Genomic DNA, 15,549 nt, shown 5'->3' on the forward strand with positions numbered 1-15,549 from the left:
ACAGATTGTGCCTTCTTGCTGTGTCCTCACATGGTAGTGAAGGCAAGGCACCTCTCTGGGTTCTCTTTTATAAGGAAACTAATACCACTCATGAGGGTTCTTCCCTCATGATAAAATCACCTCCCAAAGACCTCACTTCCTAATACCATCACCTTGGGGGTTAGGTTTCAACACATAAATTTTAAGAGGGAAACAAACAGTCAAACCATAGCAGTGCCCACTGGCATCTTGGGCAGGATAAAGAGGCTATGCAATGCAAGGCATTAAGCATACCTGGTTCCTGGCTACTAACTACCTACAGAGACCTCCAGCCTCACTTGAGACCCACTGCAAATGACTAGAGAACTGCACTAGTCACTACTGAATTGCACACTGGCAGCAAAACAAAACTCAGTGCGATGTCTTTGCAGACACGTGGAACTCAGGGCGATGTCTTTGCAGATATGTGGTCAAAGAAGTTACCTGCCACGTCACAACATTCCTTATTTGGCTACTGAGCAGCCTTAGTCCAATTTGTTGCCCATCTCTAGCAGCCGGGCATAACACAGATTAATGGTCAAGTTCAGGTCCCACTATTTTGTGGTAATGAGCAATTATTTTCTCTAAACATTAATTCCTTCATGTGAAAAATGGATAATAATGGTAATTCTAATTACTGAGAGCTTATTATGTGATAAGCGCTATTCTATGTTTTCCATTAATTCATTTAATCCTCACAACAACTCCATGAAGTAGGCACTATTTCTATTCTCATTTTGAAAAGGAAGAAAATCAGACACAGAGAGGTTAAGAAACTTGCCCAAGGTCAAACAGCTAGTAAATAGCAGAGCCAGGAGGACCCTGGTGGTGGCAATTAAACTAGTTAGTGCATAGCAAATGTTGGTGTGGGATCACATAACGGGTCTGGTACACTGCACACAATTAATACAGGTTAGTTATTATTAGGTCGAAACCTTAGTATTAATATCAACTTCTGTGGATTAATCTTAGTTAAAACTTGATTTTCTTACCTCTGAGGCAAATAAGCCCAAACACTTGTTCTCTCTGATTCAACATCAAATTATGACTCAAGTTCCTCCTAACACTTCAGGAAGGTTTTTCACTCTGTTACTGTGATTTTTGCAAGTCTGGTCTCATAAGGATTGGTACGTTTTTTTCTGTAAAGGGCTAGATAATATGTTAGGCACTGTAGGCCATCCAGTCTCTGTCATGTATCCTTCCATTTTTAAATTTTTCAACCCTTTTAAAATGTAAAAACCATTTTAGCCCATGGGCCATAGTTTGCCAACCCCTGCTCTCTGGGATTATTGATAAGAGTACCATATAAAACATCAAGAGACTTTCACACGGAGTAGATGGAACTATCAGAATTTGGTAATTGCCTCATTACACTGTCATTGATCCCCACCCGTCACAATAAAGTTGCCAGAGAATTCATTAAAGTGGTAAATGACTAAAACAATGAAGAAGCATCTGAAAAGTTTTCAGGGGAGGGAAGGTTGGTAGGTGGGTACGCAAATCCAGAAATGCCTATGCAGAAGTAAGTCTTCTAAAGCATTGGTAATGAAGGGGAAAAGGAAACTATCTCACAAAAATCACAGTGTTTTAGAAGCAGCACAAGATTTCATTCATGCAACAAATCTTTAGAAATATGTATTGGGTATCTCTATGTTCAGGCACTTTCTCAGTAATGGAATTATACAACTTTAGAGCTCAAAATGACCTTAGAAATTATCTGATCCAATCTCCTTATTTCACAGATGAGAATTCTGAGGCCTCAAAGTTAGTTAAAATAATTTGGCAATTTCTGCGCAAAATTAAATGTAGTGGGGTTTGTTTTTAACCCCTCAAATGTAGCACTTATGTAGATTATTAAATGTTTGTTAAATAGAGGTTATTAATGGAAAGCTCCTATTCTCTTTACCACCTTTAAACCACCTATTTAATCTGGCAAAACAATACATTTTACTTCCTTTATCAATTTACTTAAAATCCTTTTTTTGTTTGTTTGGTTTTTTTTGCTGTGTCTCACAAACTTTTGGTGTGCTTAAGTGGCCTAACAATCACCAATCATTAAATGAACCAGTCTCTGATCTACTTTTAGCACCTCCTTCTCCCTGCAGGCTCCTAGCCCCTCCACTCACTCCCCCTACCTCTCCTCAGACACTCTTCTCTAGTTCTGTTGCTGCCACTGTCACTGTCACTGCTGTCTCAGCTCCTGTCTTTCTGCTTCAGTCCTTCCCACCTCAATACCTCCAGATTTAGACTGTCTACATTTTCCTTCTTAAGACCCGGCTCAGGTCTTACCACCCTCAGGTTCTGAACACTGAAACAAATCCTACTTGGCTACTACTAAAGCTCCACTGTTAGGCTAGTTCCTCAGCCCCAAATCTACCTTCTTTCTCCCAAGTCTTACTTACCATTGTTTACTATTATTTGTCTATTTCCTCTGATGTTTCCTTCAAACTGTTCCTCACTCTTGCCTAAATATGCCCCAATGTTTGAGCCTTTGCTAAAGCCTCTCTCTCCTCGAGAAACACCTTTTTGTCCATCCCAACCTTCAGAAACTTCATTCTTCCTTAATGCCATCTGCTCCTTGCCCCTGCTTTCTTCTCTATTTCTGCAGCACTTGGCTCTACTTTCTTATGCAGGAATCGAATCTGACCTTCTATGACATTATCTGAGTGTATGAACTAATGCTTCTATTGAAAGCAATCTATCCATTCTGCAAGTACAATAAGAAATAGTTTTAAGTTAAAACACCAAATTTATTGCATAATATTGAACTATATGCACACACATAGAAAATAAACATTTCATATAACTGTATATATATTTTTAATCCTGTATTTATAAAGACTGAAAAACTACCAATTTAGCAATTGGAATAAGTTTTAAAAACAAAAAAAGCAAAAATCTACAATCCTTCATCAAGATTTGATGCTTTATCACAGTTCATAAATACTTCATTTTATATAAATAAGTCTTTTCTCTAGTTACCAGGAATTTAAAATTAGACTTACATGGATTCTTTAATCATGTAGAATTTTCTTACTCCATGATGAGGAAGGTTGAGCATGTCATTATTTTTAAAATACATATATTTGATTTAAACACAATCCCCCCTAAAATCCCACTGTAAACAAACATTTCGAATGTGATAAAGTTTCATAATAAAGAACGTCCTTAAATCTTAGCAATTAGGGAAGAGGAAAAAAATCTGAGTAAAAATTTTGCAATTTAAATAAAAATTGAAAAAAAGGCTGCATGCATCCACTAGGAGAGGAGAGGAAGGGAGCACTGAGTCAAGTAACAAAGAATGGGATAAAATAAAGAAGAAACGAAAGGAAAATCAGGGAGGAAGCAGGGTATGAAAAGGAGAAAATTAGGGAAGGGAGCAAGGAGAAAATAGTAGAGGACATAAGGTGATAGAAAAGGGGAAAGTAAATTTATTATTTCTACTTTTCTTGGACAATATAGAGACTCAAAATAGTTAATGCAATTTGCTCCAAAAGCGAGAGCGGAAGGGGTGATGGGTCTATCAATTAACCTCATTGTCAAAGGGAAAAGGATGAGCAAGAAAACAAAATTAGGCTCAGCTACAATGAATGCTAAGCTGCTCTGCACATCTTTTAAAAGGTCTAGGAAATAGGCACAGCCATGGGAAAGTTGCTATTCCCTCAAGAACTTTTTAAAAGCAAGATATGTTTATATAGGCTCCCATAAATTCTTAGGAGTTCTGCCAAAATAATGGACCCAGAGTCAGCTTTTTGGAATTGGGAGATTCTGAAGTAGTCCTTTCCTCCTTTGGGTTAAAGGAGGGCTGCAACAAGCCAGAGGCATTCCCAAGTGTACAGAGGAAGGTGATGTTCTTGCATGCGCAGATAAGAAAGGACGGATCAGTCTAAATCATTCTCATAGAGGAATGAGAAGTTAAAAGAAGGACAAGGAAGCATTGTGAGAAAAGATCAGGGCTGAGAGAGATATTTGGGAAATGAAAGTTTAAAAATCCACTGCCATTTCATCCAGCAGAGTGCAACACATTCACAAGTGCAAGGAATACTGGGTAGTTTGGTTTAAAACAAAACAAAAACACCTCCCATACAAGGGCCAATTTTTTACCCCATCCCCAACCCCTAATTTTTCAAAAAGGTTGTTTACTGCTATACAGTCCTAGAAACACATCAACCAGGCTCAGGATTTTAAAGTCCCAACCCACTTAGACAATAAAAAAATAGAAATCACTCCCCATGATTTTCTGTATAGGTCTCAATGTGGACATTGAGGAAGGAAGGGAAATATTGGACAAGCTGAGGAGCCTCAGGCCAAACTAAACCCTTCATAGTTGTCAAGGGCCTGGGTCAGCCGGGCACTCAGAATCTCTTTGCTGCTGTACTTGGGGAGGTCAAGAAGGTTGTAGCAAGTGTGGGCCACTGGCAAGTACTCCTCCCCGCTGGCTGTGGACTGGATGACAATCTGCAGGCTGGCCATGCCGTAGATGGGAATCCGATCGCTGCCTGTCAGGAACACTGGGGAGAACGAGAAATGGCATTAGGAGCTAAGCAAACGGAAAATGGATCTCAGAGGTCCTTCTAGCAACAGGAGAGGAAGGCATGACACCCTGTGGCTTGCATGAGAAGTACAATTACATTTATGTGCCAATATGCATCCTGTGGAATGATGCTTAGATGCACTTAAGAAAAAAAAAAAAGGCCTCAATCAAATGTATGCCCTCACAAATTTTAGGAGATTTCCCAAAATCAAAGAGGGAAGGAACTGTTGTCATAGGAAAAGAGCAGCTGATCTCAGGGGGAAACCAGGCAGAAGACTGAAGTCTCTGACCTCAGGGTCTCCTCTCACCTGAAGTGCCTGATGCCTGTACCACCTTGTCTATGGAATTCCATTTAGGATCTATTTGCTCTCCTTTCCATGTCTCCATTTTTCTTAAACCAGAAGAGCTGACCCAAACATTATGTTAGACATTGCACTCCTGTGACATGCACTGTGACATGGCAAAAGAGAGAGAGGGAGATAGAGAAAGAGAGCCAGCTGACTTTCCTTGTTTTCTAGTGCTGAACAACATCCTCATAGTTGAATTGCTGGAAATTACTATGAGAAAATCATTAGTTAAGAAGCATTTTCAAATAACCTGCCATTCCCTGAGGCTATGCTACATAAACTTTCTTGCCAAAAATCTCCAGAGTTAACAAACATTTCCATAAGTCTAATGAATAGAAAGTGCCGTTTTCTAGGGAAATCCCAGGACCATGAGCAGGCATCTCTTGAATGTCACAGCCTTATAAGCTCACTCGGCAAACCTTAACCTGTCCTTCAGCTCTTCCACTACTGCTTCTCAATAGCCAACGCGGCCAGGCAGAGGAGAAGTGGTCCTCCTTTCTAAGAGTTCTTGTGTAAGATCTCCACTTCCTCTCATCCTTGCTCCAATGTGAGCAACAGAACCTGGGGGTAAGTCCTACATTAATACTAATATATGCCCAGTCTTATAAAGCAAAATAGACTGCCTATCAAACCCCATGCTTTGGTTTTATATGACTAAAATTCCATAGTATGCACTAGCTAATTTCTGACACTGATTATACACAGACACAAACTGAGAGATACTTCAACTATTTTTAAAAGGCTAAATTTGTTCATGTAAATTAGAATTCATTCTCCTTTCCAAAGGTATTATTACCTTTCTCAAACGTCATTCAGCCAGCCACCAAAGTCTACATATTGTATGATTCAATTTGCATGAAATGTCCAGAATAGGCAAATCCATAGAGACAGAAAGACTGGCGGAGGAGATATGGAGAATGACCGCTAATAGGTATGGGGTTTCTTTTTTGAGGCTATGAACATATTCTACAATTAACTGTGTGATAGTTTCACAACCGTGTGTATATGCTAAAAAACCACTGAAGTACACACTTTAAATGAGTATGGCATACAGATTATATCCCAGTAAAGCTGCTATAAATCACACCTTCCCAGTTGCATCTGGATACTTTGTAATATATTTTAAAGGCTAGAGAGGTAAGAGAGGTTAATCCAAACAATTTGACTTCATAAATGTAATACTTGAATAACTTATATATAAAATAATTAGTATTTTTAGAATAATTTAAAAATCAGGCTGGGCGTGGTGGCTCACACTTGTAATCCCAGCATTCTGGGAGGCCAAAACAGGCAGATCACTTGAGGTCAGAAGTTCAAGACCAGGACCAGTCTGGGCAACATGATGAAACCCCATCTCTACTAAAAATACAAAAATCTGCCGGGCATGGTGCCAGGTGCCTGTAGTCCTAGCTACTTGGGAGGCTGAGGCATGAGAATCACCTGAACCTAGGAGGTGGTGGTTGCAGTTAACTGAGATCACACCACTGCACTCCAGCCTGGGCAACAGAGTAAGACTCTGTCTCAAAAAAAAAAAAAAGAAAGAAAGAAAAAAAAAGAAAAGAAAAGAAAAGAAAGAAAAGAAAGAAGGAAGGAAAGAAGGAAAGAAGGAAAGAAGGAAAGAAGAAAGAAAGAAAGAAAGAAAGAAAGAAAGAAAGAAAGAAAGAAAGAAAGAAAGAAAGAAAGAAAGAAAGAAAGAAAGAGAGAGAGAGAGAGAAAGAGAAAAGAAAAATCAGTGAGATGCTTCTTTTCTTCCTTTCATGCAACCCTCTTGTTAGGCAACAGATCTGGATTAACAACCTATATTGTGTCTGACATATCATTAAGACAAAAAGCATACATATAATGAATTACAATTACCTCATCTTTACCATTTAAATGAGTTAAGCCTCAGCCATGGAGCTTATCATCCTATACTGTATGTAAGACTAAAATGTAGACAAATACCATATTGAGATTACCGATACTTACAGAGAAACTTCTTCTTCTTTTCCAATGGAAACTCATGAAATGTTTCCCAAAATAGTTTTACAGTGGGATGTGTGGCCGAGTAATCTCCCTTGTAGATGGCAGTCTGTCCAAAAAAGACAAAAAGAAAAAAATGTCTCTTAGAAAAATATTTTAGTGGACATTATATATCCTTTGCATTTGAGGCTAAGAAATAAGTGCTCAGATACAGGACACCTCTAAATCTAACTCAACCACAGTATGCTTGGAACGAGACCAGGCTCTGGGAACACCTCCCCAAGCTGCTGCTGCTTCGCCGAAGTTAAAGGAGTTAAAGGATCTTTTGTGCTTACCTCTTCCAGTTCTTCCCAGTTGTAGTTGCTGTTCCCCACCATCATAGCCCTCAGTTCTGAAGGCTGGAAGAGCTCAAGTACTTTGCCACCACACACCTTTAGAAAGCCACTAGAGAAGGCTGTGTACCATTCATGAACTGAGATTTGGAAGACATAATTGACATAAGCATCCACAAATTCCTGCCTGCCAGAACACAAAAGAAATCAAATACATTTAGCTCAAAGTCTTATAAAGCTTATGAAGTTACCCTTCTACACTGAGATTGGGAGTGATAAAAAATGGAATTTCATCAAATGTTCACATCAGGAGGCATCCTAAAGCATCATATAGGTTACCAGCTCTCCTCTCCTCCCTCTCCAGCCCCAGCCCTAACATTCCACCAAGTGCCTCAGATGATCCAAGGAAGGATAAGACAGGTAGGAAGGGGAGCAGGCCAGGTAAGTAGAACTAAACTACTGGCTTTACCTGAGGTATTCCAGTTTTCATGTTAAAAGTCCTGCTTAAAATTTAGTGTGGAAAAAATAATAAGACTTTTTCTGCTTAAAATAAAAAGTCTGAGATAACAGTTCTAGGCCACTTTCCCTATCCTCAGAAACAAATAAAGCTAAACCACTTGACATTCGTATCCTCACCTATTTTAAAAGGTTAATTTTATAACTCCTTGTTTATAAAACCTTTATGTCTGGAAAGAACCATCTCAAATAATAGCTCCATCTCACTAATAATCAGGCAAATGCAAATGAAGACCAGTGAATTGTCATTTGCACTCATCAGACAGGTGTAAGGTTAAAACGAGATTATATCAATATGGTGAAGGTGTGGGGAAAACGGAAACCTCATAGGCAGCTGGTAGGAAGATAAACTGTAATGATGGGAGCCACATATCGCAACCATGGAAATATATGAAGATCAACCAAATGAGAAGAGCAAAGGCTATTTTTTCAGAGCTGCTATAGCAAGAGAGTCTGCCACTGTCACTTGTGCTGTGGAAGAGACTCAAAGTCAAGCAGAGGAGTGGAAAAGCTTTACAGTGGAAAGAGGGAAGGCTTCAGGTACACTCTGATTGGAGGCTGCTAGCCTGGGGAAGCTGCAGGTGGGCTATAACTAGAAGTGGGGCATCCTATGTGACTGGTTAAGGGTGCATATTTGGCTTTCTCTGGTTGGTTCTAAGTTGGAAGTAGGAACAAAAATTAAGGAAGTTGTTTATTAATCACATCCTGGCCTATTTGGGCCCACCGTTACAAAAGGTATCAAGAGAGATGGCAATCAGGCTCCCTGCAAGTCTGACTTAGAGCAGGCTGGCTTCCTGGGCTGCTTATTGCAGATAAGAGGTTGGTTTCCTGGGCAGGTTGCTACAGACTGTGGGTCTCAGCTCCATTTTTATATATGGCCTGGCCACTGTCCGTAGGTATATTCAGTCTCTCACAAGTGGAAATATAAACTGTGAACATAGACATAAACATTTTTGGGGGAAATTCTGTGAATACCTAGAGAAGGTGAAAATGTAAATACCCTTGATAATGCTACTGTGCTAGCGGGCAAGTAATGCAGAGATGCTAACATATGTGCACAGGAAGATGACTTCAGGGAAGTTTACTGCAGCATTTTCTTGTAATACAGAGAATTCAGAGAAACAAAACTAAATATCCATTAATATGAACACGGACAAGGAAAAGATGGCAGAGTCATATGATGGAAACCATAAAGCAGAGCACTTTAATGGAATTAACTAGATCTAATGTTAGCAAAATGAATAGAATCTCAGGAACAATGCTGAGTGAAAATCAAGTATTTGCATGTTCAGTAAAATATGACAGCATTTATGTAAGTTGTGTTTTAACACTTAAATCAATGCTACTTATAAAAGTTAGTAGGTCTGTCACTTAGAACTTGTGACCCTTGGGCAAGTTATTTAATTTCTCCATGCCTCTTGTGTCCTCATTTGTAAAATGGGGAGAGTAAGAGTAGATAACTCATGGAACTGCTTTAGGATTAAATGAGTGAGTACATGTAAGAGTGCTTAAACCAAGGCTGGTGTATAACAACTGCTTTGTAAGTATTAGCTAGTATTATCGTATTGTTATGGATATAAGATTTTGCTTATGAGTATGAAATTATACATATGCATATGTAAGACATTTAAGTGTTCATTTTTAAAAACAAAGACATTAATGTAAAAAGATCTTTGTCTAGCCAGGTGCGGTGGCTCATGCCTATAATCCCAGCACTTTGGGAGGCTGAGGCAGGCAGATGGCTTGAGCCCAGAATTCAAGACCAGCCTGGGCAACACGACGAGATCCAGTCTCCACAAAAAATCAGCCAGGCCTGGTGGTGCATGCCTGTAGTCCCAGCTGCTCAGAAGGCTGAGGCGGGAGGATCGCCTGAGCCCAGGAGGTCAAGGCTGCAGTGAGCCATGATCACGCCACTGTACTTCAGCCTGGGTGACAAAGCACGACTCTGTCTCCAAAAAAAAAAAAATCTGTTTTAATATACATGTTTATTATAAAAACATTAAAAAAAATCAAATTCATAAGAGTTTTCTCTGTGTAAGAAAGAAGGGTGGGAAGAGGGGAATGGAATTAAGGGTACGTACAAAAAGAAGTTGAGCGGTATCAGTTTTTTCTTTTATTAAAAAATCTGAAGCAAATACCTGTTGACTGTGGATCATATATGCAAATACTTGTTACATTATTCTATGTAGTTTCTGTGTTTTAGATTAAAAACAATTTTAAAACTTCACATCATGAAGATAGTTATTTACTACTTATCCATCACTGTAATTTAACACTTTATAGAGCTACATTTGAATTATTGGGTTTCCTCCAAGCAGATACTTTTTACATGTTCACCATTCATACCAATAACTAACCAAAAAATGGTGTGATACAGTGGATAAGTGAGGCAGACAGGGGTTCAAATCCAGGCTCTGCCATGTTCTGTATCTAACTAGTAAGCCTTTCTTTTCCCATTTTTAAAATGGTATAAGTTGCAATCTTTAAAATAAAGCCACTAATGTAAAAAGAGTATTGTACATGTTAATCATTGATACTGAAAGTTTCTCACACCATATATAACACTTCACTTCTCTGAAACCCATTACACTAAACTAATGACATTTTTCTGATACAATTACCCAAGAGAAACGCCATCACAACAATTTTTATTACAGACTGTGATGGTTAATTTTATAAGTCAACTTGGCAAGGCTATGGCATCCAGTTGTTTGGTCAAACACCAGTCTGGATGTTGTTAAGATATTTTTTTAGTCGGGATTAATATTTAAATTCATAGACTTTGATTAAAGCAAGTTACCCTCCATAATGTAGGTAGGCCATATCCAATCAGTTGAAGGCCTTAAGAGAAAAAGACTTGAGGTCCTCCAAAGAGGAAAGAATTCTGCCTCCACACTGTCTTTGGACTCAAGACTTCAATATTAACTCTTGCCAGAATTTCTAGCCTGATAGCCTATCCTACAGATTTCAGGCTTGACAGCCTCCACAATCACATGAACCAATTCTTTAAAATAAATCTGTCCCTGCCCCCGCCCCCCTTGGCCCCACACCCTATCGGTTCTGTTTCTCTGGAGAACACTGACACACAGATTTTGGTACTAAGAAGTATGGTACTGCAACAGCAAATACCTAAAAATGTAGATGTGCCTTTGGAATTAGGAAATAGGTAGAGCCTGGAAGAGTTCTGAGGAGCTTGACAGAAAAAATCTAGATTTCACTTGAGACTATTGGTAGAAATAGCTCAACAGTCTCAGGAAGCAGCCTGAGACTCACCATCTAGATGCCCAATCTTGAACCTTCTAGCTAGTAGCCTCCAGTATTCCTTTCTAGCAACACTGCTAAACAGACTAAAGCCACTATGAAAAACAATGTGGCAGCTTCTTATGAAGTTAAGCATACATTTACTGTATGACCCAGCAATCCCACTGCTAGGTATCTACCCAAGAGAAATAAAAGTCTATGCTCATAGAGAAACCTGTAGATGAATGATCACAGCATTATTCACAATTACAAAAAACTGGAAACAACACAAATGGGAATACTATCCAATAATAAAAAGTAAAATAAAAAATAATAAAAAATAAATTTACCAATATATACAACAACACGAATGAATCTCAAATGTACTCTGCTAGTGAAAAAAGCCAGGCTCAAAAGGCTACATTCATATAATTCAATTTACCTGTCATTCTGGATAGAACAGAAGTATTGAGACAGAGAACAGCTCAGTGCTCACCAGGGCTGGATGTTGGGGAAGGGTCACAAGGGACCTTTAGGGGGCGATTTACTGTTCTATATCTTGATTACTACAGTGCTTACATTACTGTACTTGCTTGTGAAAGCACCCCCAAAAGTGCAAATTTTACTGTTATGTAAATGATACCTCAATGAGCCAGACTTTTTAAAATACAGTCTAGTTTAACACTAAGTTTTAAGATCTGTTGAGACAGGAAAATAAAAATCTTGAAAGATGAGCATGCCCTAAATATTTTAAGCAGGTTAAGTTAGTCAAGTGAATTTAACCAAAATTTGGGATTTTTTTTTTTTTAAGTCTGTCACAACTTCCATACTATAGGGGTCAAAAGGCCTATTTTCTGCCCCTGAATCTGCCAATTAAGTGATACATGCAGTAAGATGATTTCACCATATTTGCTTCTAAGTTTACTATCTGTAAAATGAGAAACATCCTTCCTAATCTCAAGGTAGCTGTAGCCATCAAAAGAGATGATATATGGGACGGGGGAAGAAGGTAGAGAAGAAGACAGTGAGCCACTAAGAAGATGGTGAGCAGGGTAAAGAAGAGGGTTGGGGGGAAGGTGGGGAAGAAGACCGTGGGGGAAGGTAGGGAAGAAGACCATGGGGGAAGATGGAGAAGAAGAAGGTGGGAAAGAAGACAGGAAGAAGAAGGTGGGGGAAGGTGGGGAAGAAGATAGAGGGTGGGGAAGAAGACGGTGGGGCTGGGTGGGTGGGTGGGGAAGAAGACGGTGGGGCTGGGTGGGTGGGTGGGGAAGTAGACGGTGGGGCTGGGTGGGTGGGTGGGGAAGTAGACGGTGGGGCTGGGTGGGTGGGTGGGGAAGAAGACGGTGGGGCTGGGTGGGTGGGTGGGGAAGAAGACGGTGGGGCTGGGTGGGTGGGTGGGGAAGAAGACGGTGGGGCTGGGTGGGTGGGTGGGTGGGGCTGGGTGGGTGGGTGGGGAAGTAGACGGTGGGGCTGGGTGGGTGGGTGGGGAAGTAGACGGTGGGGCTGGGGGGGGTGGGTGGGAAGAAGAAGACGGTGGGGCTGGGTGGGTGGGTGGGGAAGAAGACGGTGGGGCTGGTGGTGGGTGGGTGGGGAAGTAGACGGTGGGGCTGGGTGGGTGGGTGGGGAAGAAGACGGTGGGGCTGGGTGGGTGGGTGAGGTGGGGGTGGGTGGGTGGGAAGAGGGTGGGGCTGGGGGAGGGGAAGAAGAGGGTGAGGTAGATGGGGAAGAAGAGGGTGAGGAAGATGGGGAAGAAGAGGGTGAAGAGGGTGGGGAAGAAAAGAGTGAGGAGAATGAGGAAAAAGGGCGCGGGTGGGGGGAAGGTGAGGAAGAAGGCAGTGAGTGGGGAAGAAGAGGGTGAGGAGGGTGGGGAAGAAGAGGGTGAGGAGGGTGAGAAAAAGGACAGTGGTGGAGGGGAGGTGAGAAAGAAGGCAGTGAGTGGAGAAGAGGAGGATGAGGAGGGTGGGGAAAAGGACAGTGCGGGGGGGGGGGAGGTGAGAAAGAAGGCAGTGAGTGGGGAAGAAGAGGGTGAGGAGGGTGGGAAAGAAGAGGGTGAGGAGGGTGGGGGAAGAAGAGGGTGAGGAGGGTGGGGAAGAAGAGGGTGAAGGGGTGGGGAAAAGGACAGTGCGGGGAGGAGAGAAGGTGAGGAAGAAGGCAGTGAGTGGGGAAGAAGGGGGGAAGAAGATGGGCAGAAGGTGGGGCATAACACAGTGCGGGGGAGGGGCAGGAGGGAGGGAGAAGATGGTGGCAAGGAAAGGTGTGAAAACAGATAATGGGGAAGGCAGGAAAGCAGATGGTGTTGGGGGAAGCCCGGGAAGACGAAAGTGAGCAGGGTGGGATAGATGGCACACGCTTTAACCAAGATAAGAGGGGGCCTTGGCCCTGGGCCCCATGCTTTAGAGAGACTTGCTTTTTTTCAGCCCTCCTCAAGCTTTAGTACTTCCCACAGGCCAAAGATTCTGTAGAACCTTCTAGAACACACACCAGGACACTGGGAGCTCTGAGATTTCCTACCCAAATGACTCCAAAACTGCTTCCAGGGGTGTCCTGCTGAGAGACAACCTTGCCACCAGGGTATGTGTCGCCAGGGGTGTGGGATGGCCAAGGGGGTGTTGGGTGGACACACGGGTACAGAGCTTGGATATGCAAGCTGCCCTATCCACACATATGCTCCCCAGGTCCCCAAAAGGGTAGAATGGAGCCAGCTTGCCCGTTCCTCCACTGCCTGGAGAGGAATGTGGAGGAATCTAAGAGGTGATCAAATGCCAGCTATGGAGAGAGATGCAGAAGTAAGCGAAGACATATGTACTAGCATTTGTAGAAGGGCCTGGATGGGGGTGAGGAGCACACGGAAAACGGGCTGAGGCCATCTACGCAGTTCCTGAAGCAGCACCTCGGGCAGCCACTGACACTCCCAGCCCAGCTCTACAGGGGGTGGGTACATGGGTGGGCTGGGAACAGGGTGTCTGTCCAACAGGCTGGTGTTGAGGGCCCAGGAGACGTCAGGGTAGCAACAGGAGGAATCTGGTGCAGTATGAGCGCACGGCCGTCAGCTGATAGTGGGGAGCCAGTCAAGTGCCGCAAAAGCAGGGGGCGGGGCCGCGGCCGACGTCATTCCCGCGGCCGCGCGTCACCGCCACTTGCCGCATCCACAAGATCTCTCTGGACCAGCTCGGGTGCAGGGCCTCTGCGGGATCCCTCCTAGACCTCTGCGGCTTCTCCTCTAACATGGCCGACTCGGAAAACCAGGGGCCTGCGGAGCCTAGCCAGGCGGCGGCAGCGGCGGAGGCAGCGGCGGAGGAGGTAATGGCGGAAGGCGGTGCGCAGGGTGGAGACTGTGACAGCGCGGCTGGTGACCCTGACAGCGCGGCTGGTCAGATGGCTGAGGAGCCCCAGATCCCTGCAGAGAATGCCCCAAAGCCGAAAAATGACTTTATCGAGAGCCTGCCTAATTCGGTGAAATGCCGCGTCCTGGCCCTCAAAAAGCTGCAGAAGCGATGCGATAAGATAGAAGCCAAATTTGATAAGGAATTTCAGGCTCTGGAAAAAAAGTATAATGACATATATAAGCCCCTACTCGCCAAGATCCAAGAGCTCACCGGCGAGATGGAGGGGTGTGCATGGACCTTGGAGGGGGAGGAGGAGGAGGAAGAGGAGTACGAGGATGACGAGGAGGAGGGGGAAGAGGAGGAGGAGGAGGATGCTGCAGCAGAGGCTGCCGCGGGGGCCAAACATGACGATGCCCACGCCGAGATGCCTGATGACGCCAAGAAGTAAGGGGGGCAGAGATGGATGAAGAGAAAGCCCACGAAGAAAACAGCTTGGTTTTGTTTTTCCCAGAATATTGGTGGACTTAAAAAGGCTCGGGTTTTTGACCAAAATACAATGTGAATTTATTCTGACATTCCTAAAATAGATTAAATTGAAGCAATTAGATCCTGGCCAGCTCGATTCAAATTTTTCATTTTGAACATAATAAATATATCAAAAGGTGTTAAAGAAAACCGAATTAAACCCAAAATTATGTTTTCATGGTCTCTTCTATGAGGATTGAGGTTTACAAAGGGTGTTAGTAGATGCGAAGTAAAGAACGTCACTTTGAAACCCATTCATAACACAGCATACGCTACACACGGAACACCCAGGCCATGACTGAACACGTTTTCAGTGCTTAATTCTTAAATTTCTTTACTCATGACATTTCGCTGTGCAGAGAAGGCAGACCCCAAGAAAAACGTCATCTTTGAGACTTTGCTTTTGTAACGCAGACATCAGCTTTACACTTCACAGGAGATTGATGGCACTGAGGAAGACTGCAATGGAGATCATGACACTACTGTTAATAAGGCCAGGAAAACTGCCATTTCGAGTTCTGAAAAATGTTTGAGTATTTGAATTTAGAGAATAACATGGTTCCAAGAAGGAGGGTGTAAAACCTGTAAAATACTGTCAACATATGTATTCATTAGTTACAATCTCATGTTTGTGTTTTCTTAGTAGTGTCTATTTACAAAGACGTAAAAAATACCCCAAATATGTTTAAGTATTAAATCACTTTACCTAGTGTTTTAGAAATATTAATTTACTTGAAGAGATGTAGAAT

General features: G+C 42.4%; 2 protein-coding genes across 3 annotated transcripts in view; one reads left to right on the plus strand and one right to left on the minus strand.

Moving 5' to 3' along the window:
- Positions 1-2,747: 2,747 nt before the first annotated feature.
- The window catches only part of HERC3 (HECT and RLD domain containing E3 ubiquitin protein ligase 3), a 123,067-nt gene continuing 110,265 nt past the window's right edge, over positions 2,748-15,549 (minus strand). For both annotated transcript variants that reach the window (XM_050790416.1, XM_050790417.1), the window contains 3 exons: positions 7,197-7,380; positions 6,868-6,970; positions 2,748-4,529 (listed from right to left, as the gene is read on the minus strand). In XM_050790416.1, coding sequence (XP_050646373.1) covers positions 4,321-4,529; positions 6,868-6,970; positions 7,197-7,380 — 496 coding nt within the window. In that variant the 3' untranslated portion in view covers positions 2,748-4,320. The remainder of the gene's footprint in view (positions 4,530-6,867; positions 6,971-7,196; positions 7,381-15,549) is intronic.
- Positions 13,699-15,345, plus strand: NAP1L5 (nucleosome assembly protein 1 like 5). Its single transcript, XM_050790497.1, has one exon. It carries the CDS (start codon positions 14,175-14,177, stop codon positions 14,721-14,723), a length of 549 nt encoding a protein of 182 aa, XP_050646454.1. The 5' UTR covers positions 13,699-14,174; the 3' UTR covers positions 14,724-15,345.

The sequence above is a fragment of the Macaca thibetana genome, chromosome 5 (genome assembly GCF_024542745.1).
Source record: "Macaca thibetana thibetana isolate TM-01 chromosome 5, ASM2454274v1, whole genome shotgun sequence".
NCBI classification, from domain to species: Eukaryota; Metazoa; Chordata; class Mammalia; order Primates; family Cercopithecidae; genus Macaca; species Macaca thibetana.